Source organism: Anguilla anguilla, chromosome 6, assembly GCF_013347855.1.
Source record: "Anguilla anguilla isolate fAngAng1 chromosome 6, fAngAng1.pri, whole genome shotgun sequence".
In the NCBI taxonomy this organism is placed as follows: Eukaryota; Metazoa; Chordata; class Actinopteri; order Anguilliformes; family Anguillidae; genus Anguilla; species Anguilla anguilla.
The window spans coordinates 53,905,851-53,929,523 of NC_049206.1; the positions used below are offsets into that span (position 1 = coordinate 53,905,851).

Sequence of the window (23,673 nt, forward strand, 5' to 3'; positions counted from 1 at the left end):
AAAACAAGTCTTTTCTATATCCCTGGTCTCACAATGCCCTGATCAAGGCCTTTCAATGATCTTTTCTCAGATATTGAAAATCTATCTGCAGCAGCAAAATCAAAGCAAGCAATTGCATAAGTTATGGTTTCCACCAAAGATTTACCTCCTCCAATGTACCACCAAAATACAGGAAGAGCTATCATCTAAAAAAGCTAAAAAATAAAATAAAATAAAAAAACATTGCACAAAACCAATCACCCCAAGTATTACCACAAAGTACTGTTGCTCTGGCAGTAAAGTGACTACGACCGACTGTAACCCAGTCAGCAAATCATTCATATGCTTCACATCTATGCAGAGTGAGGTTTTAAGAATTTAGATATGTAAAAAGTACCCACTGCACAGAGCGCAATGAAAATTCACCATCAGAAGACAAGACATTCAACCCTAGAAATCAAGATATTCAACACAAGGGTAACCGGAGGTGGCTATAGCGAAGCCCCCTCAGCCTCTACAGACAGATTCACCAGTGATATTCTTAAAACATGACCACCCTGTGCCCAATCTGATTCCGATATCACTGCATCTCTGGATCTGCCGCCACAATAAATAGCACCCTCTACAGTCCAGTGCAGGAAGGGGAAGCAGGCTGTGATCTTCAAAGGTGAGCTCGGTTCAACGTCTGTTATGGAAATGCACACCACTTTTACACCTTGAATTACTGCCACGTTATCACCACTGTGCTAATATGGAAAATGATGTATGCTGCATGATGTTTTATGATGTTAGGACTGCTTTCATTTTTGAACAAATTGACGCAGTCCTAACATGCACACGCGCGCACACACACACACACACACTTTTTTTTTAACATGCTAGCTCAATACTCTTCATCTTAGTGTATTTTAATGGTTTCTACACTCTAACACATTTCCATATGGACAGCCTTATCTTTCCAAACAGAAAGAAATCTCACATTAAGCAAGGCCTGTCTTTAGTTTTTGGCACCAATCAAAAACTGAGGTCCCACTTCACACACCCAACATTCCATCAAGCCTATGCTTTAAACTTTTAAGCACACCAACAGAATGCTTACTTTAAATATGTTTACTAAAATATGAAGGTGAAGCATTTGGTGAACTGTGCATGAATCCTTACAAATGAGTAATATTCAGGGAAAAACAAAGTATTTATTAAAGAATGAATAGAATTTAATGTACCACTTTCAGACCACTCAATCCTCCAATAGGCCGTGCACAGATGAGGACTTTAAAATAAATACTGCAACGATTATTCTCTCTCTCTCTCTGTGTGTTTGTGTGTGTGTGTGTGTGTGTTTATTTCATAACAGTCCTGTTGTCCATCTCACCAATAGAATTGTCAGTTCCACCGTAACCTCCTAAAACCTGGCAATTCATTTTTGTCCCCTGTAGAGGACAGTCTAGTCTTAATCTCAAGAACCATATTTTCTACCATTCTCACACCTACACTACATAGGACATTCAATAAAAATAAAACAAATAATATTTTTGAAAATATTTTCACTGCAGCATGTTTTGTCTTCCAAGACACTCGTATTATGTCAAAAACATTAACATACTTTAACTTTCTTTCTTCATCGGGAGGATAAAAGCATTAGAACCACCCATATTAATTACAGCAACAAACTACTGAAATTATCGTACTAACACAAGATCTAAACGTTGACCGAGCCCTCAGCCACCCTTGATGCATTTACAGGTGCACTTAACAATACTATACAACTAATAAATGCAACACACTTAGTTGTACAACTAAATTTAGATCATTCTTGCAGTCGCGTAATCTTTGGTACAGAAGGTCTTCTATGACACTCACACCAAAGAGGACACAGTCGTATCGTGTAGAATTTATAGAGCGAGGCTGTTTTTACATTTTATGTTTGCGCAACATTTAACTAAAATGTCCAAGAGCGATATGTCCCACAAATATCCATGAATTGCATTTTAGTGCTCTCTAAATATGCATGTATGAAATGATACGTGAAACGCATACCTGGACATCTACATTTAAGAATAATTACAAGATCTCTTCCATCTCCCATTGGCACTGACACACAGATTCCAATAATGAATCAAACAAGAGTGTTCGGCTCAGATGTGTTTAACTACAAAGACCGTCAACACGTACACATATTTTCTATAAACACAAACTTTTCAATGACAGCTGGATTGCGAAGTGAACGTAACCCGTCGGTTGTATCCAATGTTTTAGGTAAATAGGAAATTGCCTTAGGAACAGTCTATAGTCTATTTAGCCTAAATGTTTTATAACCTGTGTTAACAGATGTCAGCGTGCCAGAATGACGAAGATAATCACTGATCTCACCTTCAGCAAATTCGAAGTTACGTACTAGGCTACATGCAGATGGAGAAATGTGTTCGCGCAAGTCAGCTTGTTAACGGTCTTACCTTCCTGTCCTGAGCGTCTTCTGTCTCCAGATCAGATACTTTCCTTCTACTTAATAGGAGTAAATACAGTAGAGCGGCAACCCAGAACAAAACTGCCAAAGCCAAAGTCAGCTTTCGAGAAAGCCTTTTCATTTTCCAAAACGTGTAATATGTGCTGTACAAGCCCCTGTATTGGCGGGGCAACCTACGAGTGATTCATTTCGAGAAGAAAGCTTCACCCTCGCACGTTTCTCCGTAAGTCCGCAGCTCTCTTCCTTTGCAGCGCGCGCTCGGCGAGCGACTACAAGGCGAGATTTCCAGAGCTGGAGCGGGACCTGACTGCGTGCGTGCAGCGATGACCCACTGGAGCTTCGAGGTACTGCGCTGGAAGCCGTCCAGTTTGATTAAAATCACCCAGTTTGGGATACTCGCACTGGTGGGTTTAGCACCACCTACCGTGGAGATCAGAGCACGCGGCGCCAGGTTCATTATAGATACATCCCAATGTGTCCGCGATAAAAACAAGTCATTAGTAACATTGGAACAACGGCCAGGTTTGTTCAAATTTAGCACGATTAAATTAGTTTATATTAACCTAAAATCTCACGCATAATTGCACTCGTTTGCATTCAAATGCAATATTATAGCACCCCCAGCTGTAGGCTACAGGAATGTGTAGGCTAAGGTAATTTAAAACCTATCTTGCGGATAAATTACCTGTGCTGTGTTGTTCCGTCTTATCGATAACACGCATCTGTTCGTTCACGTCTGTATGTTTGGTGAGGAATTTGTGGACATATTGGACTCCGTGCGCCCATTCACGCTTATAATGTATTTCAGCTCTTAAATTTGCTGTTTAAAATGCTACAACATGAACGTGACATCATTAGCCTACATTAGAGCTTCAGACCTCAGCTCCACTCTCCCTGACCTCCTCGAGCTCTTTTATTTAGCTTTCGCGCCTAATTAGGTGTAACTTCTCATCTTTTCAGCCTGGTGTTCTTTGTCGCTGTTCATTTAATGTAGTTTAATGCTTATTATTATCGGGTTCTTTCTTGGTTTTAACACTTAGTCTAATGTTCAATAGGGTAGTTGACAAATTGTCAATCTAGTCTGCACTTCTTGTACGTACTATCTGGGGCTATGTTTGTATTCTCTGGGTTATTACTGTGTTTCAATTCTTGGTCCTTGCACTTGCACCTGATGTTTCCAATGTAAATCGCTCTCGATAACATTCGTCTGCTAAACGGCAATACATTATACTGGAGTATTATTATCCAAATATATGCTGTTGATTACTGCTAGCATGACAATAGAGCACTGTGCACGTTTTTTTTTTGTTTTGTTTTTTGTCACACTACTCGTTGCAGGCTTTATGAATTTGAATGTTTTGCGAGAATGTGTGTCCCTGTTATCTTGCACAACTGGCAAATTGACTGTTGTTCTATAGCTCAGTGATGTAGTGCAAATTAAACCTGACCCGGAGAAATCGATGCTCGGTGGCCTAAGTGACATTAACATTTCTTTCAACGGGGTTTAATAGGGTTACTGTGCAATAGACACATTTCCCAGTGGCAATTAGGAGTAGTGGCAACAAAGTGTGTTTCATGCGAGGCATGTCTGTTTCTGGAACAGCTGGTAAGATTTTACTGTAGTATGAGCACATTCCTTGTGTACGACACATTTGAGGTGTGCTTATCAGTTGGATGGATGGATGAAAACAGAGAGGTAGAAAGCCTGATAATACAAGAATGATGTGAACTTGCACGGTCCTATAATGTTAGATGGCGTGCCCATGTGGAAAGTTATTTGCAATTTAATCCAAAAGCATAGCACAGACTTATTATACTGTAAGTGCCCTGGGGATGGAAGGAAGAGCATGAAAGAAAGCTGAAAAGCAATTCCTGATATTTTTTTAAAAACATATGAAAGGACATAAATTCAGGTTGAATTTTAATCCACATGCCGAGCCGAATTTAATTTCTTGAGGGCGTGAAATAATGAATTCAGGGGCTGACTTATATGTCATGCATACTTTTTGTAATCAGTGGGTTATAATAGGCTATACATGCAATAACATGAATTTAAAATGTAATAAAATGTTAAAGTAGGTACAAAGTACTCTGTGGACTGGACAACAGCGCGGTCCGTCGGCGCCCTCTAATGGTTAATTGTAAGATGCAATCTGAGTGGGGACCAATGATCGGTAGCCTACAGTGTCAAAGCTCAGTAATAAAACACAAAATAAATTTTAAAACATATTTTAATTAATTTAAGGAGGCTGGGAAGCCATATGGCCAAATCTGCACTGATGGTCCTGTGGAGCCGTATTTTTTGTGGCGAAGTGGAAAACTGTAGCAAGTTTGCTTGATACATGTGAACTGCTTGGCTTAATTTTTACAATGTTCCATTTTTTTTTAAATTGATAATGTTCATATTATTTATTTTTCTATTGTAATAGCAAGATCTAAATTGTTACGTTGTTATGTTTATAAACTATACCAGCTGCTTGAAGACAGTACTAGGCTTTTGTGGGAAATTTTGACATGGCCTTAAGAATCATGTTTTTTCTTTTAAATTAAGCAATTTAACTCAATTTGAGAGTTCGCATTTTATGTTATCAATTATAACAGAATCTAAAAAGTGTAGGCATGCTATGCACAAGCACTATTATGTGCATTATGAATTGCCTCCAGCAGGTGTCGTCAGGATGCCTTAAGTGAATTTAGAAATCAGAATTCAAGTAGGTCTAAATTATCAATACCGTTATTTTAAAATTATTTACAACAAAACATGATCCTTACGTCTGCTTTGCTTTACTGACCCCAATAAGTAAAAATGGCCTCAAAATCTATAGGACAAAGACAAGAAGCACAGTTAAACGTTCAAACACTGTTCAACGTTAAAATTCCAATAATTACACCTACACTGATTCAGCAGCTTGCCGTTAAGCAATGACAAGCAGGCACATATTAATTTGTTCCAAATACTGCTTCTCCACCGATGTGTTGACCATAAACCACGCCGGCGCCATCAGATGATTCACAGGGGAAAGATTTAGAATACAACTTAGTCATTGACTGTCATGCTATTATTTGGACAATGGGTTGTTGGGTAATGTAATGAGTGCAAGATATGGCAAAGTATCTGGTTTATGACATCAGATTTAACTGGCAATACTAAGGTGTCTTTATTTTATTTCTCTTATGGCGCAGGTTCTGGAGTGTATGTGGAGGGAAACAAACAGTATTACCGGAAAAGGAAAAGTACTGGCATGCATTTAGCTTGTCTTTCAACCAATTTCAAACTCGCACATTCGTAAACGCAGTCGTTACAACGACCGCTGGGGGAGCCATACATAAATCGTCACGCTTGTCTACCAAGATGGCGCTGCCATCACTGACTTCAGTTCCTCCGGTTGTTGGGTGGGGCTTTGCCAGGAGTTGGGCATTTCCTTTCGGGTCAGGTTTCTAGAAGGGCTGGCATTTAAATCTGCTGCAGTGAAGAAGCCGGGGAGACCCGTGGTCATCCGAAATTTCACCCTGCAGTAGGAGTATCCGTTTTATGACATTTCTTTTTATTGTATCATTCGTAAAAAAGAGAAATCAGCATTTGGATAGTGTTTTGTGTTGAAAAAGCGCTTCAGTGTTCCAATGTAAGAGATCTTATTTTGATGGCTAGGTAGCAACGCGCATCATCTTGTGGGATTCAGCTAGCTAACGTAGCAGTTTGAATGAAAAGCCTCCCTTAGGCATCTAGTTAGACGCCATGAATACACGCATGTAAATATCAGTATGAGTCGTTGATACGTGCGAAGAAAATTTGTTTAAAAAATTATTCGAATGTATTTTCGTTCTTGCTTGGCCTTGAACACCCTGGGAAGATATCGCTTCCAATGAAGAGAATTTCTGATGCAAAATGCTATGACTGAAATGAAAAACATCTAGGAATTTCCGTCTGCTAAAGCAATTGTAAATTTAAAAATCCACGTTAACAGAAAGCAGGTTGTAGATAAACACTCATATTTTGTAGAGCATAAAACACTACAGTCTACAGATCATCTGTATAAAGTATTAAGGTTATCGATTATCGAACTGCATCATGTTCAGCTGGTTGGGTACCGATGACAGGAGGAAGAAGGATCCCGAGGTCTTTCAGACAGTCAGCGATGGACTCAAGAAGCTGTACAAAACCAAACTCTTGCCCTTGGAAGAGCACTACAAATTCCACGAGTTCCACTCGCCCGCCTTAGAGGATGCCGACTTCGACAACAAGCCCATGGTACTGCTCGTGGGCCAGTATTCCACTGGAAAGACCAGCTTCATCCGGTACGTTCATTATCAAGCTTATTGGCTTGCCACTGACCGGCGGTGTTCGCTGCTGAGAACCCCGGTGGTACAGCCTAGTTTTCCGCCTGGGTGTTTCCGCTGTCATTATGGAAAGTTACAGCAAAATACAATAAATTCGTTTGTTTGATAATTGTGGTAAATGGCGAAGATGTGTGCATAATAGGATCCAAGGTTGTTTTGGTGCGCAGTATGTCAGCTATTTGTAAACAAGGTTGAAGTGCTAATCGGATATATTAACAAGGGAGGAATTGTGAACATTTTCTCATCAGCGTCTGCCTGCAAGCGGGCTGATGTTTACACGCAGAGGGCTTGTTTGCTCTCTCAAGTACAGCGTGCAAACTTGACATTCCTAGAGTCTGGCATCCCTTTTCATATTCTATATTCCATGCCATTATACGCGTTGACACGTCCTGAATGTCATTTGTTAGAGAAAGTCCCAGCGATGAGAACATTCCGGTACATAGCCTACTGTCTGTAGAAAAATCAGCGCGTGCAATCAGTCGAAGCAGAAATGTCATACAGTGAGATAGCTAGTCTGGGAAAACGCAGGACCCCTACGTTTAGAAAAATATGCCAGGCCAAATTCCTGGAGGTCCCGATGGGCTGGACAGTCGCATCATGACCCCCTTCCGTATGTTCATACAAGGACTGGAACGTAGGCATTCTGTAATGCCAGGTTTAACATTTTTATTGCCTAACCCTGTGGGGAAATAAGCTATATACTTTGTATTTTTTTGAACATTAAAATTAAATTATGCTGACATTGAAGGTCACACAGTTTTATGTCATTTGCGGTACATTGTATATTTCAGAGACAACAAGCAGGCAGTCTTAAAACGCTTATAAAACAGTCGAAAAGAAAAACTACTGTAATAGTAAGTTAGTCACCGGGCGCCGTTCGCAGTGAGGTGCTTGTAATATGATACCTCGTCTCTTATCTGAAACCAGTTTACTGCGTTTCAGTCTGCAGTGGACCGGCACTTGGCACTTTTGGCTGACATCTATACATTGACACTATCTCTGCACTACATACCTAATGTGTGTGACAAATGTTCCCTGGCAAGCTTTGTTAAAATGTTGAAAGTATAGGAACACACAAATTATAGCCAAACATATGCTAATATCAATATTTGGATTTTCTGTGGCTCATATTTCACATAAATTTGTAACTGACTCCACAAGGGGTCCAAAAAGCATCACAGGCTCCACGGCGTGTCTCAGAGTTGTTGTCGGGGTGCCCCCGCGAGCTGTCCACCGTGTGACTGGTGTGCGTGAGGCTGCGCAAGGGGCGTGGCCTCTCTGCCTGGACAGCAGCGTGGAGCGCGCCCCCTTCAGCCGCCGAACACCGTCCGTTGCCGTGGGGACACGTAGGCCCTGCTCGCCGCGCCGTGAGCTGACAGGCCATCGCCATTAAACCCCGTGTCTTCACCGTGGCCGGTCTGCTACTGCTGCTGCTGCTGCTGCTGCTGCTGCAGCTTCCCCTGTTTCTATGGCAACCTGTCGCTAATAGCTTCCAGGAGCTGTGATCATAAGAGAAGCGGGAGATTCGCCGGGACGGGGAGGCGGGAGCGCGGGTCCGCAGGCGTGCCGGCGAGCGCTCGTTATCTCCGGTCAGGGAGCAGAGCGCCACGCAGGCGTAGTCATCGTTTCATAATCAGAAAACTTTTCAGAATAACAAAAACTGCCCTGTTTTGGGCACCGGATTTCCAATACGTCAATTCTTCAGGGAGGCAGGATCAGCGGCGGGTCTGTCTTTCTCTGCGTGAACAAATTGGGCCAAGACGCACCGGCCAAAAATACCTCGTGTGACCCGAGAGTCGATGGGTTCAAGTAAATATGAAAGCACGAGAGGCAGCCATGTTGAAGCGGCCTTTCCCATGTGAAATGGGTGTGTCTCTCTTTAAAAGAAAGAAAGAAAAAAAAGAATAAATTTGATTCAGCTTCAATATCATTCTTTGGTTGTGAGGGACGGCATCCTGTCCGGTGTTTCCTGGTGGCGTGTCTCGCTCGCTGGATGGGGGCAGTGGGACGGAGGTCTGGCTTGTTCTTGTGCGTCTGCGGTAATGCTTGTGTGAAAATGCCTGTCCTGCTAAAGAGGACCGGCCGGGCATCTCCAGTTTCCTCTCCCTTTTCCTGCGGTGCATTATTCATGTGTGACTCAAGGGAGGCCGTCGCGAAGCTGAGGCCCTCTCCGTCTCGGGTCCTGCGCTGTCCCGCGAAAGCAAAACAGCCTCTCCTTTCCCCCCTCCGAAATTCCTCCTGTGTCCCAGGAGGCCGCGTTTAAGTTGTGCATCTTGGACGAAGAGCAGCACCCCCCTCCTGACCCCAAATGGCTCTTATCATATAGGGCTGCTTCTCTGTCCCACGGACCCCATCAGTAGCAAATGGAGGGAGTAAACATTTGGGTGTGTGCTCAGTTTCTACCGCATGATCTTTCTCTGGTTTTTATCAGTGCTCCTGGTTATCGTTAGAGTAATGGAGGAATGACAAGGCTTTAATCTGTTACATAAGAGCAGGGAGAGTTATATGGGCCAAAATATTAGGAGTGTCCCACTGCGGAAATTCATTTTTCAAATTGATTCCTTATAATACAAGTACATGGGTTATAACTTGTATTATGCATTCAATATGACATGTAGCCTACTTGAGGAAAAGTATCAGTATAATACATTACTGTTACCGTAATTAGTAGGGTTTATAACGTTGTATATTTTGATGTATGTAAGCATGTTATCCATATATGAAAATTGTGTTGTTTTTTTTTATATCCATATTGTGTTGCCCATATTGTGAATGTATTTATGCTTTGCCTGAGAACACTCGCCTGTCTCCCCGCCTCCCTGCAGGTACCTCCTGGAGCAGGACTTCCCCGGCATGCGGATCGGGCCGGAGCCCACCACGGACTCCTTCATCGCGGTGATGCACGGCGACGTGGAGGGGCTGATCCCGGGGAACGCCCTGGTGGTGGACCCCAAAAAGCCCTTCCGCAAGCTCAACGCCTTCGGCAACGCTTTCCTCAACAGGTGATGCCCCCCCGCCCCCCCTTAGCCACTGCCCAATCCGTCGCTCTCTTTACTCTGTGTGTTGGGTAAACCTAGATTTAACCTGGAAATCAGTTGGACACCATGTAAGGTCCACACGCATAGATAATGTTTAATTAAGAACCCCTTAATTTCATACTAACGTGTTCCTGGCTTCCTCAACATCTGTTTGTTGTTCTACTGTGTCAGGGAAACATCCCAGGCTAATTTCTGATCAGGAATTTCATTTGATGACTAGGGGATAAACAGAACGCTCAGATAGAAAGTGTGAGAATTTGACTTGAATACTCATTTAAAATGTAAAAAAAAAGTCATCCAGTTAGGCTATGTTGAAAGTTTTAAAAGCTGGGGTAAAATTCTGCCTTAGCTGACAACCAGGGGACCAGATTTATGCAGGCATGGTCTCAGTTGTTTTGGCATTGGGAGCAGTATGCAGTTCATGAATTGCTAGCAGAGCTGGAGCCCGTCCCAGTTTTTTGTGCTGAGAAACAACTTGCGTCTTCAAATGCCCTCCCTGGGCAGGACACCCGTCCTTGCTTTTAACTCTGAGTGCCAGTCAGGCACTTTTTTTGGCAGGCGAGTTCACCCCAGGTTCAGGGCAGCTGGTCTAACCACAAGGCCAGTGCACCAGTTTACACACCGCTTTCAGTTTTTAAATTTTTATTTATTTATTTAAATTTCTGTATGTAGATTTATTTTTTCCCCCTCAGCAGTTATTGAATGCACTCACTGGTCCTGCTGAAATCCAGGCAGTGTTTGAGATTTATATGGGAAATCAAAGCACACTAGCTGGGAGTATGAAAGGTATAAAATATGTTAATCCATTGAAAGGCTTGTTACTATCGGAAAAAACGAATTTGTAGTTTTGTAGCTTATTGACGCTGGCAGCTTCCGCAATGTACTCTCTCACTCTCCCTCTCAGAGCCTTTCAGTGCTAAAGCTTGCCATGCATACAAAGGGGCAAGATTGTTAGGGACACAAACATTTGGCAAGTATGTGACAATCGGTGGTACCAAAAGCAGATACCCACACGACATACTAGCCAAAAGGAACAAACCCAGCTGTAGCAGCCGGTGATTTCCGTGATTCATTGCTGAAGCATGGCCTAGGGGGGGTCTTTGCTTTTTCAGATTAGTGGTCTGTTCAAATTCCTTTGTTTGGCCGTGACTCACAGCTCGCCATAGTGCCCCAGAGTGAGAAACACAATGGGAAACGTGCTGTGGTCCCCGCACACAGAGAGGGGACAGGGTAATTACATGCGCACGGGCATATCCACGTTAAGCGTTGATGACCACGCCCGTTGTAGCGGGCACCCGTGAAAGATTCTCAATGCCGTGGGTGTTCCCCTCACTTATCCACCACTATACGCCAGCCCTCTGTGGTACCGTGTGTCTGAGACAGACAGAGACAGGGAGAGAGAGACAGAAAGAGAAAGAGAAAGAGAAAGAGAGAGAGAGAGAGGTACTTTTCCACGGGACTGTAGCTCTACTTGGGCTTGTTTTTTTTGTCACATTGCAGGGTGACATGATGGCGTAGTGGTGATTCTTGAACCTGATGCGCATTCCAAAAGCTCTTTCTTTGAAAGAATTTCCTTACTGCTGGTTCGGTTTTTCCCTTTCTCTCTCTTTCTTTGTGTGTGTGTGTGTGTGTGTGTGTGTGAGAGAGTGTGTACTGTAATAGCATGGCAAAAATTGTACATCCCAGGTCTGACAGTCGGTAGATGTTCATTTGATTTGATTACAGTAAAGGAGGCAGCAAATTAAGAATGAGAATGCTGTACAGAATTCCCCCAGAAGGATGTAAGGTTATGTATATATCTAATGTCTTTGCATTGGTTTGAGAACAGTAAGGAGTGGAGGACATGGACTGAGTGCGAGTTTGTAGTGCGAGTTTGAAGTTTTGCTGTATAAATCATCCTTGTGGAATCCTGTAATTAAACACAAAGGTTAGACTGGCAGTGCCAAAAGTTTGCAAAAGACAGCTGCGTTTAGTAATAGTAATGTCTAAAGCCAGCAGGCCTCGAGAATGCAAGACATTTAACTTATTCATCTTGAAATTATTATCTTTAAACGCTATGTTGACACCATGTTTCAGAAACTGAGTGAGGGAAAAATGTTCTGTGTGGCATATGCATGAGATTAACATGGCATTATGGTAGTCAGTGCCTTTATGATGTGTAATAGTGAGCATGGTTTTTTCAGTGAGTTCTCACAGGAAGTTATCACCAGACTATAAATGAATAGTGGCTTTATTTAACGCTGCCCTAATGGCTGTTCCCTTGCTCAAGGCCACTGGTGCTCATTCATGTGCCATGGAGGGCTGAGACTACAAAGGTTTTCAATCCAACCAATCACTACACCTGCTGCTTTCACTGATTAGCTCCCTCCTCATTAGCTCCCTCCTCTCTGGCTGTAATGTAATGTTCCCTCCTCTCTAATGGAATGTATTGCAGGTGTGTTAATTAGTGAATTCGGCAGGAGTAGTGATTGGATGGAATGAAAACATGCGTACACTCCGTGGCCTGTGACTGGCAGCCACTGGGTCTTTCTCTCCTAGGTCACGTGACCTCTTGACCCCTGACGCCTGCCTTCAGTGCACCCCGCAGAGCCTGGCCTCGCTGTGTCAGCAGGGAGGGAGAGGACGGTCCTAACTGCCCGGGCGGAATGTGCCGGAGCTTGTAACGCTGATATGGATTGTGTCCTGTGCTGTTTGCTTTAGGGGAGATGTGACCAAAGGATGCTGAGCTTCCTTTTTATGCCGTGGTCTCATACCAACCTATTGTGTTCAGAATGCTGAAAGAGTCTTTGGTAATCGTGAATTATCCCCCTTTTTATATGTCGGGACGTGTTGTGCATCATGCCTGTAAACCGGCTGAATTGAGTGGGATGTTCTCCTTTTCGTTCTGTTGTTCCATGGACCTTCTCCCCTGTAGTGACATCACTGAGAGAGGGCATGTACAGCACAGGCACAGCATGACTGACTGTCACGTTTACCCCCTCCCACCCCCCAACAACACCCCACCCCCCCCCCCCCTTCTTGCAGGTTTGTGTGCGCCCAGCTGCCCAATCCCGTGCTGGAGAGCATCAGCGTCATCGACACCCCCGGCATCCTGTCCGGAGAGAAGCAGAGAATCAGCAGAGGTAGGAAACCCCGCCCTCTCACCTTTAGTGCAGGAAACGAGAGTGCTTCCTGTATTAGCATACATGTGTGTGTGCCCATGTGTGCCTGCCTGTGTGTGTGAGTGCACGTGCCTGCATATATGTGAGTGCACGTGCAATTCTATCCTGGTATGTCATGATAAAAACAAAGTCTTCATGTGAAATGTGTCTGTTACATATATTATATATCTATATAACATGCCTGTACCTGTATGTATAGTATATAGTTGGACAGGTAAACACACAGCAGTTCACTGCAGCATAACATGCATCTGTAAAGCAGAGTGCAGACATCTGTCTGTCATCCTCTCCATTGTGTTCGGTGTGGGTGCGGGCGTGTGGTTGGAGACGGTTGTTTACCCCACGACAGAACATGGAAATCCTGACACCTGCGCCTTTAGTGACTAAACCCCTTTTCGCGTCGAGGTTGTCGTGTTTGGGCAGGGGCGCGGACGGGCCCTGTCCTCAAACCGGCGCTGACCCCGTCCGTCCCCAGGGAGGAAGGCCCGGTTTGAGCGTCAGCCGTTTTGTGCTGTCGCTGATTTCCGCCTTCGCCTGACGATCCCTCTGACGGATATTAAAGCGTGGGAGACCTGAGATTGCCCTGCTTCTTATTATCCCGAGTCCAGAAAAAAAAAATCTCTCATTCAGGAATCTGTAAGCCGTTAAAGGTCAACAAGCCTCCTTCACTGCTCAGCCGGTCGGATAAGCGGTGAATAATGGCTCGGCCTCGCGCGCCGGGTATTACACGCTACTCTATAACACGGGCCTTTTATGAACGGCTGCCCGCTGGAATGGCCTGACATCACGGTCGATTTGTCGTACCAGGCTCTTAAAAGCTTCGCGCTTTTGCGCTCGTCTTGTACGTGCTGCGAAGTTCGAGGTTATCGCCTTTCCAAAGGGCAGCTTGGAGAGGGGAAAAAAAAAAAAGGCTTCCGTCTCAGACTAGGTTTCGTTTCCGGTCGTGTTTAACGCGAGCGGTCTGTGCTGGTGACTCCGGTAATGTCGCTGAAAGCGTCGTTCATCGATTTAAAGATTTATACCCGTCGTGTTTATGTGTGCGTTACTGAGTATGGGAGGTTATGCGCAGATTATTTTGGCTTCGAGGAGGCGAACAAAGAATACTTGCGCTGACAAGCACGCCATCTGTTTTTGACTAGTGGACACAAGCAAGCCAGCCAGCCGGCTGCAGTTCTGCCGTTTTAGCTTTTAAATAGACAATTTGCCTCCAGTGAACCGTGTGCGCGTTAAACTTTCATGCAAAGCGAGGCGGGGTCTTGTGCCTTTTCCTCCGGGTTTGATGACCTCACTCACTGGAACCTATTTGCATAACCAGTTGAGTACTTGTGTGTTTTTGGGTGCTGTGAGTCATACTGTGCCCCTATACTTGCTTTTTAAGTAAGGAAAGTATTTTACATTCCTTTCCCAAGTGCCTCCTCTGTTTGTTGTGAAAATAGCAAGCAAGCTGAGCATACCGCACTTCTTGGCGACATATTTCTGGTGACGACAAACGCCCTTACATGGAACTGAAGTTGGAATACCCTTTTTTTTATACATCAGATTTAATATCTTTTAATATCCATTTGTTGGTCTGATTTAATTGTCCTCAGTTCATGGGTGTATTTCTGTTTTTGGGTTTTTATTACGTGCAAGTGAAAGTAAAATATTCGCAGCTGTGTTTGCTGTGTTTGGAATGTAAGCGAACAATACAGGTCATTGTGTCCCGTCTTCTCCCAGGAGCAGCAGAACTCGGGTTTGAATTTGAATTAAAATTCTGCTTCTCCCCTCTCGATCCCGAATGGATAATGTTTCCACATTTGCTGTGCGAAATATTCACGCTGCAGTCCATTCCCTGTAACTGCCAATGTACACCAACCTATCTGCAGCGTAAGGATATGCAGCGGCGCAGAAGGAATTTGTATCAATGGGTGTCGTCACCTAATTTTTTTTTTACCGACAATCACGGCTTATTTTGGATCATTAAGCAGAATTCTGGAAGCGGTTAGCGTCGTGGTGTAAATCCTGTTCGAGTGCCGGGCTAGCCGTTGGCAAACACGAGCCGGCACCTGAACCGCCTGGCTGGAGTTGTATCGTCGACAAAAATTTGTATGTTTTTCTCAGATATGCTAATGCGAATTTTTTTGGACGAATTCCAAATCGCGGGAAGGCAGCACAGCTGCAACAACACGCGGCCCTGAATTCAAGCCATCCGGAATTCGATTCGCGGGGGGTTAGCGGGTAAGAGTGACGCGTAAGCGAGCGCTGTCTGCTGCGCGACTGTTTTGTCGTTTTTCAAACGTAAAAGTGAATATTCGGCGGTAAAGCGGAAGGCCTCGCGCCGCTTCTGCATCTCTCTGTGTAAAGTAAGAGATGGCGGTAAGCGGCGTTTCCTCCTCTCTAGAGTGACGGAAGTTGGCTCACTTGTGGGTGAAGGGGTGGGTGCCGTTTCCTGTGTGGCTACAGGGGTTCATGCGAGGGAGGGGGTAGCTGGTTGTTGTTGTATAGAGTATGTTGTTGTGAGTATAGAATGGAGCAGCCCTATTCTGTGCCCTTATGCCAGTTTGCTTGTCATAGCTCTTTAATTAACAGAAGAATCGGAACTCTGTGGTGAACAGATAAGGGCCTTATCGGCTCACTATTAACCCCGGAGGGGGTGGGGTGCAGGGCATGCGGCTGGTCATGTGACTGCCTGGGCGGTCTCAAGGTTACAGACGAGGCGCCAGATCAGGTTTCCTGGAGAGTATATTGAGCATATTATTATTATTAGCATTTCTCAGGTGTTCTTCTTGTTTAAACGTTTGACCAGCTCGAATTTAAAAACATTTTTAAGAAAAGGGTAATTTAGCAGTGAAAACCCTGTGCTTTCTGGCTGGTCTGCACAGCTCTGTTTGTTCAGAGATCTTGGCCTTGCATCTCTGTCTCACTGTGCGGGATGTGGATGCAGTGGACACTAATGAGAAGGAAGATAGTATGCAGCACGGAATCCATTGTGGCTCGAAAACAACTCCGATGCCTCAGAGGAAGAGCCTCCGATTCATTCTCATAAGACAGGAATGCCTGTCCCTGTTCCCGGAGTTCTACTGCCCTGTAGGTTTTTCACTCCGGCCCTGACAAAGCACACCTCGTTCAAACGCTAGAGATCTCGTTGAGCTGCTAATTGGCAGAATCAGGTGAGCCAAACCAGGGCCGAAATGAAAACCTTCTGGACGGTCGATGTCCAGGAACAGGGTTGGGCAGCCCTGTCACAAGGAGATAATCTCCCTGACCCCAGTTGAACCTGCCTGCTCATATTCCTCCCACAAGTCACCTGCTCCCACCTGCTGACTCTACAGGAGCCTCTGGGGGGAGGACGGTGTCGGGAGGGACACGCGGGGGAGGGAGGGGGGGCTTGTCTGTGCACGCGTCGCGTTTAAACCCTTCCCGAAAAACAGCCGGGGGCACTTCCCCCCCCCCCCCCCCCCGCGGCCCCCTCTTTCTCGTCGCCCTGTTTGTTTAGCGAGCGGTTACTTCATGTCTCGTTGGGCGAGCCCGTCGGACGGCCAGCCGGCCGCGGTAATCGCCGGCCGCGCGGCTCGTCAGCACTTTCCATTGGGCCCGTTCGTCCGCTTCTGCGGGGGGCCTCTTGAAACAACATCCACCCGGAGGCCGGCCGACAAGGCCCTGGGATTAGCCTGCATTTAGACTGGCCCCCGCTGCGGGCCCGGGGAGGCACAGGAGAGCGGGCCCTGTTTTAGGATTCATCAACACAGATAAGCACTGGAGACGCAGTCAGCCGACTCGGCCTGTTTTCGGCTAACGTGCACTGAGGGCTGCGTACGTGATTCACAGGCTGGGAATCTCCTTTTCCAAAAACATGCCCCTTATAAAAAAAAAAGAGAATGAAACCAAAAGTTATCCGAGGTGAATTTGCTCAGTTGAAGAGCTCACATTTGATTATTGGAATTGGCAGGATTGGCGATCATGGCTGTTCCTCTTTAGTTTACCAAAGAGCCAAAAATGTATCTTTTTCTTCCATTTTAAGGTATAGCTGAGCTGACAGTGGTGTGAAATCAGCAGGCAGGCAGAGCAGGCATGAGAGGAAAGAGCTGTTGTGTTTGTGTGAAATAAAGCCCTCTCTGGAAGAGGTGAGGGCCTGAAGAGACTTGTGCAGTAAACATTTCCACACAAGCGGTTATCTTACCCGGCCTTAGCGGGAGAACACTCCAGTGCCTCTGATTACAGGTTATGGGGTTTGTTTTTTTTTTGTTTTTTTTTGCCCCGGACCCTTTAATTTGCCCCTGTTTATTATTGCAACTTGTCTTTTTATTCACACCCTCTGGGCCTTAATGACAGGAAATGGGTGTTAACCAAAAAAAAAACAAACAAAACAAAAAGAAATAAAAAATAAAAAAATGATTTAGTCTCCCGCCGCCCTTATCCACAGAACTCGATCCTGCACCCTCAGTGTGAACTTTCGCGCCGCTGCAGAGGAAACCAGCGGGATCACATAAAATTCAGAGAAGAGGACATGTTACGCGTAGGGTGACGGTGCGGGACGTGACTGTGGCTCAGCGTCTCGTCGGTCCGACGTTTTTGGAACGCGACTGTTTTTCACTGGGAAATGAAATGCAAATCCGGGGTCGGCCGAGTTTACCCCGTCGTTTACCCCGTCTCCTCTGCCCCGGGGGCGGGGGGGAGGGGGGGTTGAGGCAGGGTGGTGCGTTGGGGTGGGGTGTGGCAGGGGTTAGTTCCCTGTTTTCCAGCTGAGTCATACCGGTTTACCCCCTCCATTCACTCTGCAGTCGTCCCCGTGGCGTGTGACGCTGGCCTTGTTGAGGGGCGTTCGTTGGCAATCGGGACCCGCTCTTCCTAGGCCCTGGGTGTTCGGAATGAGCTCCGTCGTTCCGGAATCCCTGGACGAGCGAGCGCCTCGTTTGTGTGTCGTAGTGTGGAAATGCTGCTACATTCCCCCCCCCCCCACTCCCACCCCCCCAGGTCTCTAATGCGCTGCGTGGCGTTCCTGGCAGGCTCCCCCGCTGTCCCGTGTCCCTGGGTCAGGACGCGCTCTCATTAGCACGGGCTCGTTACAGCCGGATTTAGCGACGGGGCGGACCCCCGGCCCTTAATGAGCGAGGCACACGCCCCGCCTACGGAGCCCCGGGCCCCGCTGGCGACACGCCGCGAAATGCTTCTCTCAGACACCGGGGCGCGACGGGTTTCGCTATCCGGCAGTCGCTTCATCGGCGCCCCCTACAGGACGAGGCGCGGCATAGCGTCGCCGCGGCCGAGCTTCGACCCTGAGAGGTTTTCTAAGGCCCGTGTCTGTTTCAGGGTAAATGTAATTACAGCTTGAAAATGGCGTGTGTGCCTGTCCAAGACTGCTCACAAGATGAAGCTTTGAATCGGCTTCTGGGAACACTTTCAGAACCTACCAGTTCAGACTTCAGAGCCCTGTCTTGCCCTTTCTATGAACTCTGGGTAAAATATGATGCTGTGTAAGTTTAAATGAAGTTCATTTCAGGTGTAAGGTTCATTTAAAGGTGCTTTAAGCACGTCGGAACCATTCAAAATAACGTTTCTCTCATTTGCTATTGTTTGTCACCATGAAGCGAACGCTCTTGTGTAGGCTAAGCCAATTTAGGTTTTTATAAATCAATGTTAAGCACTTTAATGTCCGTGTAATGCTCGGTGTTATTTCTCAGCTTCCGCTCGGTCTCCGTGTAACTGGCCCATCGCGTGTCACCGTTCCCGTCGGTCTGGAAGCGCTTCGCGTGTAGCCGTCTAATGCGTCTTGCCTTAATAGCGAGTTACTCCGGGTAAGGCCGGCCGCATAGTAAATTATAGTAATAATATAGCGTCAGCTTTGCAGTGGCTGTTGAAATTAGCGATGCTGGGTAATGTGTGCTTTGCAGGTTTGGCAGAGGCACTGTTAGCTGGCTCTGCGCACTAGGGAGTGCAGGGATGTCCTAAAGCATTCTGGGCATGGAGAGCTTCTCTCCTGTGGTTCTTCTTTACAGTCACTGAGCGAGTCCTCTCTGCTGGCTCCTCATTCCACATTCTCAACATGTCCGTTCATTTCCTGCGGGAGTACGCCAAGTAACTCCAGTCAGCATTCAGGTGAAACTAATTTTAAAAACGGAACATGATAAATGACACTAATTTACTGCTATATATATATTCCGCATTGTATGTAGAGTGTGCACTTTTCTAATCTTCCTATTGTGGATTTAGCCTTTACTTTTGCTGTCGATCTGTGGTGCGGTGGAAGTTTTTCTCTCTGTTTTGGTGAGAAGGTTGTGTTATGTGTTGTCGCGTGCAGCAGCTGTTTTCCTAAACAAGTGACTTGACGAGGTTTGATTTAATTCATCTCATCGGCCAGTTCATATAGGAGGTTTGAAATTTTTTTTTTTCCCCCGTTTTATTTCAGTTCAGTTCCCCGATGGCTAATTTGTTAGCAGTCAAGGTAAAAAGGCGTACATGGATAAGTATAATGGCACGCTTTAGATGAACTTGAATAAATAACTTTGTGACTGAAACCGGAGAGGTGCAACATCCTGTTGGTTACCTACAGGAAGCGTTCTGTCTTTTGTCTTTTGGTTCTGCAGAAGTAGGATCGTTTTTGCTGTGTAACTTTTCATACACAGTCATGACCTGAACTCTCCAAATTCAAAAATTATCTCCTAAATCCTCTTATCGGAAATACCCATAATCCCTCAGGCTGTGTCGGAGCCTCCCAGACTGAGAGTGCTGTTAAGGCCTAGTATAGAGGGAGTCTCATGCTCATTCATCACGCTCACACTCTGTGTGTCCTTTTGTGACACGTGTTCGGGGAAGGGAGTTGGGGGGGGGGGGGGGGGGGGGGGTTGAGGTTGAGGAACGTGTCGACATCAGTAGCCAAGGTGCAGCCATCTGTGCTCTGGTGCTTAGACTCATTAAGACTTATTGGCCTAGCACAGCGGCCAGCAGATTGAAATGACTCTCATCTGTGACCCCAGTTAGGGCACGTATCAAGGCCATGAAGGTGAGAAATTTACAATACACACACACACACACACACACACACACACACACACATGCACACACAGACAACACACTCACGTCCACACAAGCACACACATACACACACACACACACACACACACTCACTAGCATGTGCACACACACACACAGAAACACACTCGCGTGCACACACATACACACACACACACATACGCACACTCACTAGCATGTACACACACACACACACACACACACACACAAACTCAATGTGGATGGAGGTACGGGGGGGCATCAGGACGCTACTTCCCGTGCTGATCTCCTTTAGGTTGCAGGGGTGTTGTTTTGCGTCCACCTCGCCCCTCTCTCTGAGCGTCTGGCTATGCAGCCCGTTACAGACGGCGTTAGAAGGGAACAGGCAGCTGGACGCTGTCGCTCCGCCAGCTCGTCTCCCTGGAGACCCAGCTCTGCCTCGCTTACATTCCACCAGAAAAGCCAGTGCCTTACGGCCGCTTTTATTCGTCTTTTTTTTTAACCATCATTTTAAAAAATTGCTGCTCGAAGAAAAGAGCCTGGTACACGTTTTCCCCCACGTTGTTCATGCGCATGGCGGAAGTCAAGGACGCCTCGTAACCGCGTCTGCTTTCGCTGCGCTCGGATTCACAGCTGGACGTGCACTGGAACCGTTCTGCTGCGGGACGGGCCACGGAGTTTAAGAGCAGTACCCCACCCAGGGTTCACATCTGTGGGCTTCCGCTCACAGCTGGGCTCTCCAAACTCTCCTGCTCCGCAGCGCTGGCTGCAGTATGTCGCTGCGCAGAGTACCTCCGCCTTTCTGGGGGTTCGTGGGTCTGACGAGCTTTGCAGCTGTGTGGCTGTAGGAAGAGGTTAGGAAGATACCATTTTAAGAAAAAAGCTTTTTTTGGGGTGGTGGGGAGGGGTGTCGCATCTGGTTACTGTGCTGTTTGTAGTGGTTGAAAAAACTGTCTTAATTCAGCAATTTGAACAGAATGCTATGACTGCCGCCTACACTTTAAGAACCGCTCATCGCTGTCACCAGTGTTCACCCCTCACCTATATTTTTAAATTCCACCATTTTAGCAAACATTGCAAGAGAAGCTTAAAAAAAAACTCAGTGCTTGTTTGCAAACACTTGCATTGCTGGAGTGGAAAGGAACACATTGCAATACATTTATTTGGCAGACGCTTTTATCCAAAGCGACATACAATGAGTGCATACCGAAGGTCACTGGAACAACTACAAAACACGGGTTCGATAAGGTACAATACTCATTATGTAACAGTTACTCATAGCCATGAACCCATTAAGCCCAGTTTACACAGTAAGCATAGGCTAGGTCAGAGAGTAATGTCAAGTCAAAATAGGGGGCACGACAACAAGCTACGACATCAACACAACGATACGGACAGATGGCACGACGAAGAAAGGCAATGATATTTCACTCGTGGAGCTCTCGCTGACGCAAATCTACCCTGACCCTGACCGAAAAATGAACAATCGTCCCCTTCTGCAGCGCCCTTCTTCTGTTCACGCTGGGCTACCAGCGTAGCACAGGGCCTGTGATGGCCTGACTGTGGTTCACCGCCCGAGCTCCTCAGAACTGACTTCACTGACTGAAGCTAATTCACTGTTTCTCGCCTCATGCATATTGAATATTAGCCGTTATTCGCATTAATTAATGAGTGGAGGTATTGATGGTACAGTCTGGCGGTAAATGTCCTAATATAGCGCAAATGACTGTTTAATCCCAGAATCCTTTGAGGCTGGAATAAATTTCCTTCTGCTGTCGGTTCAGTGGAATCACTCACCCAGTGCTGCCGGGTAAGATTCCCAGCCCCAAGAGAAAATTATATTATCATATCATTCCTGGCCTTGGACATTAATATTTACCAGAAGTACATAGACTATTGCCCCCCAAGTGGCCGTGCACTCACCAACCACAGTGTATAAAGCCGTGCATTACTTTCAATGAATCTGTGTTTCTTTAACATCTGATTGGTCAGGGTTTGCAGTCTTCACTAGGGCACTACTGGTATAGGAGTCATTATGAGCTTGACTTATGAATACTTTATTCTCACTTCATGTAGGCTATCATATGTTATGCTGCGTAGTTGTATCCGTCCACGTTCTCCACAAATAATAACCAGCAGCATGATCTGAATGTGGTTACTTAGGAGGGGAGAAAGGACCTTTTGTTGCCGGAACTTCATGAATAATTACAGTCCTAATGTGAATGCGGTATTGTAGGACAGTCCTGGGATTCAGAGGTCAGAATTGCAGGGCTACGCTTCTGTACTCCGTAGGTGGCTGTCCAGGGCCTCTGGGTCAAGTTGCAATCAAGGGGCTTTGTGTCGAGCAGCGAAAGCCTTTCAGATCCCAGACGAGTAAACAAACCCATGCGAACTTCTTTTTTTGTGAAAGAAAAGAATGTGGGATGATTTTTAAACCAGGTTGCTCCCCACCCGAGTGAACAATGGCCCTCTTTCACAGGGCTGCTCTCCGCACCGAGCGGATTACTCGCTCGATCGCTGTCTCGTCTGGTAACTGAGAGGCCGAGCGTTCATATCGGCCAATTAAACGATTAGGGCTCCCAACGTCCTGATGGCCCTGCATTCCATTGGAGGGAAGTGGACTTTCTCATGGAGAAAGGGTACACTTCCCTGCAAAAACCTTAAATGTTTTATCTTAAAACTTTTAGTCTTGTAACGAGACTTAAAATCATTTTTTTTCTTTAGAAAGTGTTTGATTGTTTTAAGTTACCGTTTGCTTGTCAAGTGAAATTTTCCTACCCTTCTGGCAAATCATGAAATGAGTCAAACTGTTTCACCTCACTGGCAAACTGTTAGCAAAAAAGTAATGTAAATCTTTAAGTGTAAATATAAGACTGAAATACTTTGGGTTTTTCAGTATTCATTCTATAGTATCTAATGAGCCAAAAACAAATGCTCTCAGAATCTCATTAAGCAGTGCACGGGTCCCTGGATGAGAGTGTCTCTGAGTCGAAATGTTTTCATGTAAAAAGGTTTTTTATGAAGTCTTCAGCCAGATGAAGATGGGAGGTGTGCGGTGTTCCTGTTGGCGCTGCTCCAGGTGTCCGCTCACTGGTGTGGAACCGCAGGCAGGTGAAATATGGAGGCGATATTGGCCCGAAGCTCCAGAATGAGGCCCATGTCCGCACCACCTGACCATAAACAGCTACATTAAACATTTCCCATTTATTTAATGGTTAAACTAGCCAGACATTGTGTCCCAAATAAACTCTGCAGTCAAATGATCTTATTACAAGCCTAAGATCATGTAGCCTGTAGCATATACAGTATGTATGGCACACTTTTTTGTTTTAATAGCCTAAATCGGTCAAGAAATGCATACATTTTTTTGATCAGCTTATATATTGACCAGTCTTATCATGACCACCTCAGTGCAGAGATTAGTTGTCATTTTCTGTACCGTAACATTCTTCCTTCTGAATTTCAGTTCAAAGCGACTGTCAAAACTGTGAAACATGCGGAGAGCCGTGTTTGTATAACCAGGACTTTTTACCCACTTTGCGAGGCACAAGGTCTCAGAAACTGGCGCGTTGCCACAGTAAATAAACAGCGCGCCCCGTACGGCCTTTGAATGTGTTTTGATTGAGCGGCGAAGCCCGGCTCGGCGGCCGCCCCCTCTCTCGCAGCTGTGTTTACGCTGACACGGTGCCGCGGCGCGGCGCGGCTG

At 45.9% G+C, this 23,673-nt stretch overlaps 2 protein-coding genes across 4 annotated transcripts in view; one reads left to right on the forward strand and one right to left on the reverse strand.

Annotated features, from left to right (window-relative positions):
• galnt14 (UDP-N-acetyl-alpha-D-galactosamine:polypeptide N-acetylgalactosaminyltransferase 14 (GalNAc-T14)) overlaps positions 1-2,798 on the reverse strand; it is a 74,953-nt gene extending 72,155 nt beyond the window's left edge. Inside the window, exon 1 of one of the 2 annotated variants that reach the window (XM_035423281.1) lies at positions 2,433-2,795. In XM_035423281.1, the coding sequence (XP_035279172.1) occupies positions 2,433-2,564 (132 nt within the window). In that variant the 5' untranslated portion in view covers positions 2,565-2,795. Of the gene's footprint in view, positions 1-2,432 lie in introns of both variants that reach the window. The other variant, XM_035423282.1, reaches the window with a different exon arrangement.
• A 3,051-nt stretch (positions 2,799-5,849) lies between these two features.
• Positions 5,850-23,673, forward strand: part of ehd3 (EH-domain containing 3) — a 29,332-nt gene continuing 11,508 nt past the window's right edge. The window contains exons 1-4 of one of the 2 annotated variants that reach the window (XM_035422459.1): positions 5,850-6,066; positions 6,542-6,739; positions 9,607-9,783; positions 12,844-12,941. In XM_035422459.1, coding sequence (XP_035278350.1) covers positions 6,065-6,066; positions 6,542-6,739; positions 9,607-9,783; positions 12,844-12,941 — 475 coding nt within the window. In that variant the 5' untranslated portion in view covers positions 5,850-6,064. Of the gene's footprint in view, positions 6,740-9,606; positions 9,784-12,843; positions 12,942-23,673 lie in introns of both variants that reach the window. The other variant, XM_035422458.1, reaches the window with a different exon arrangement.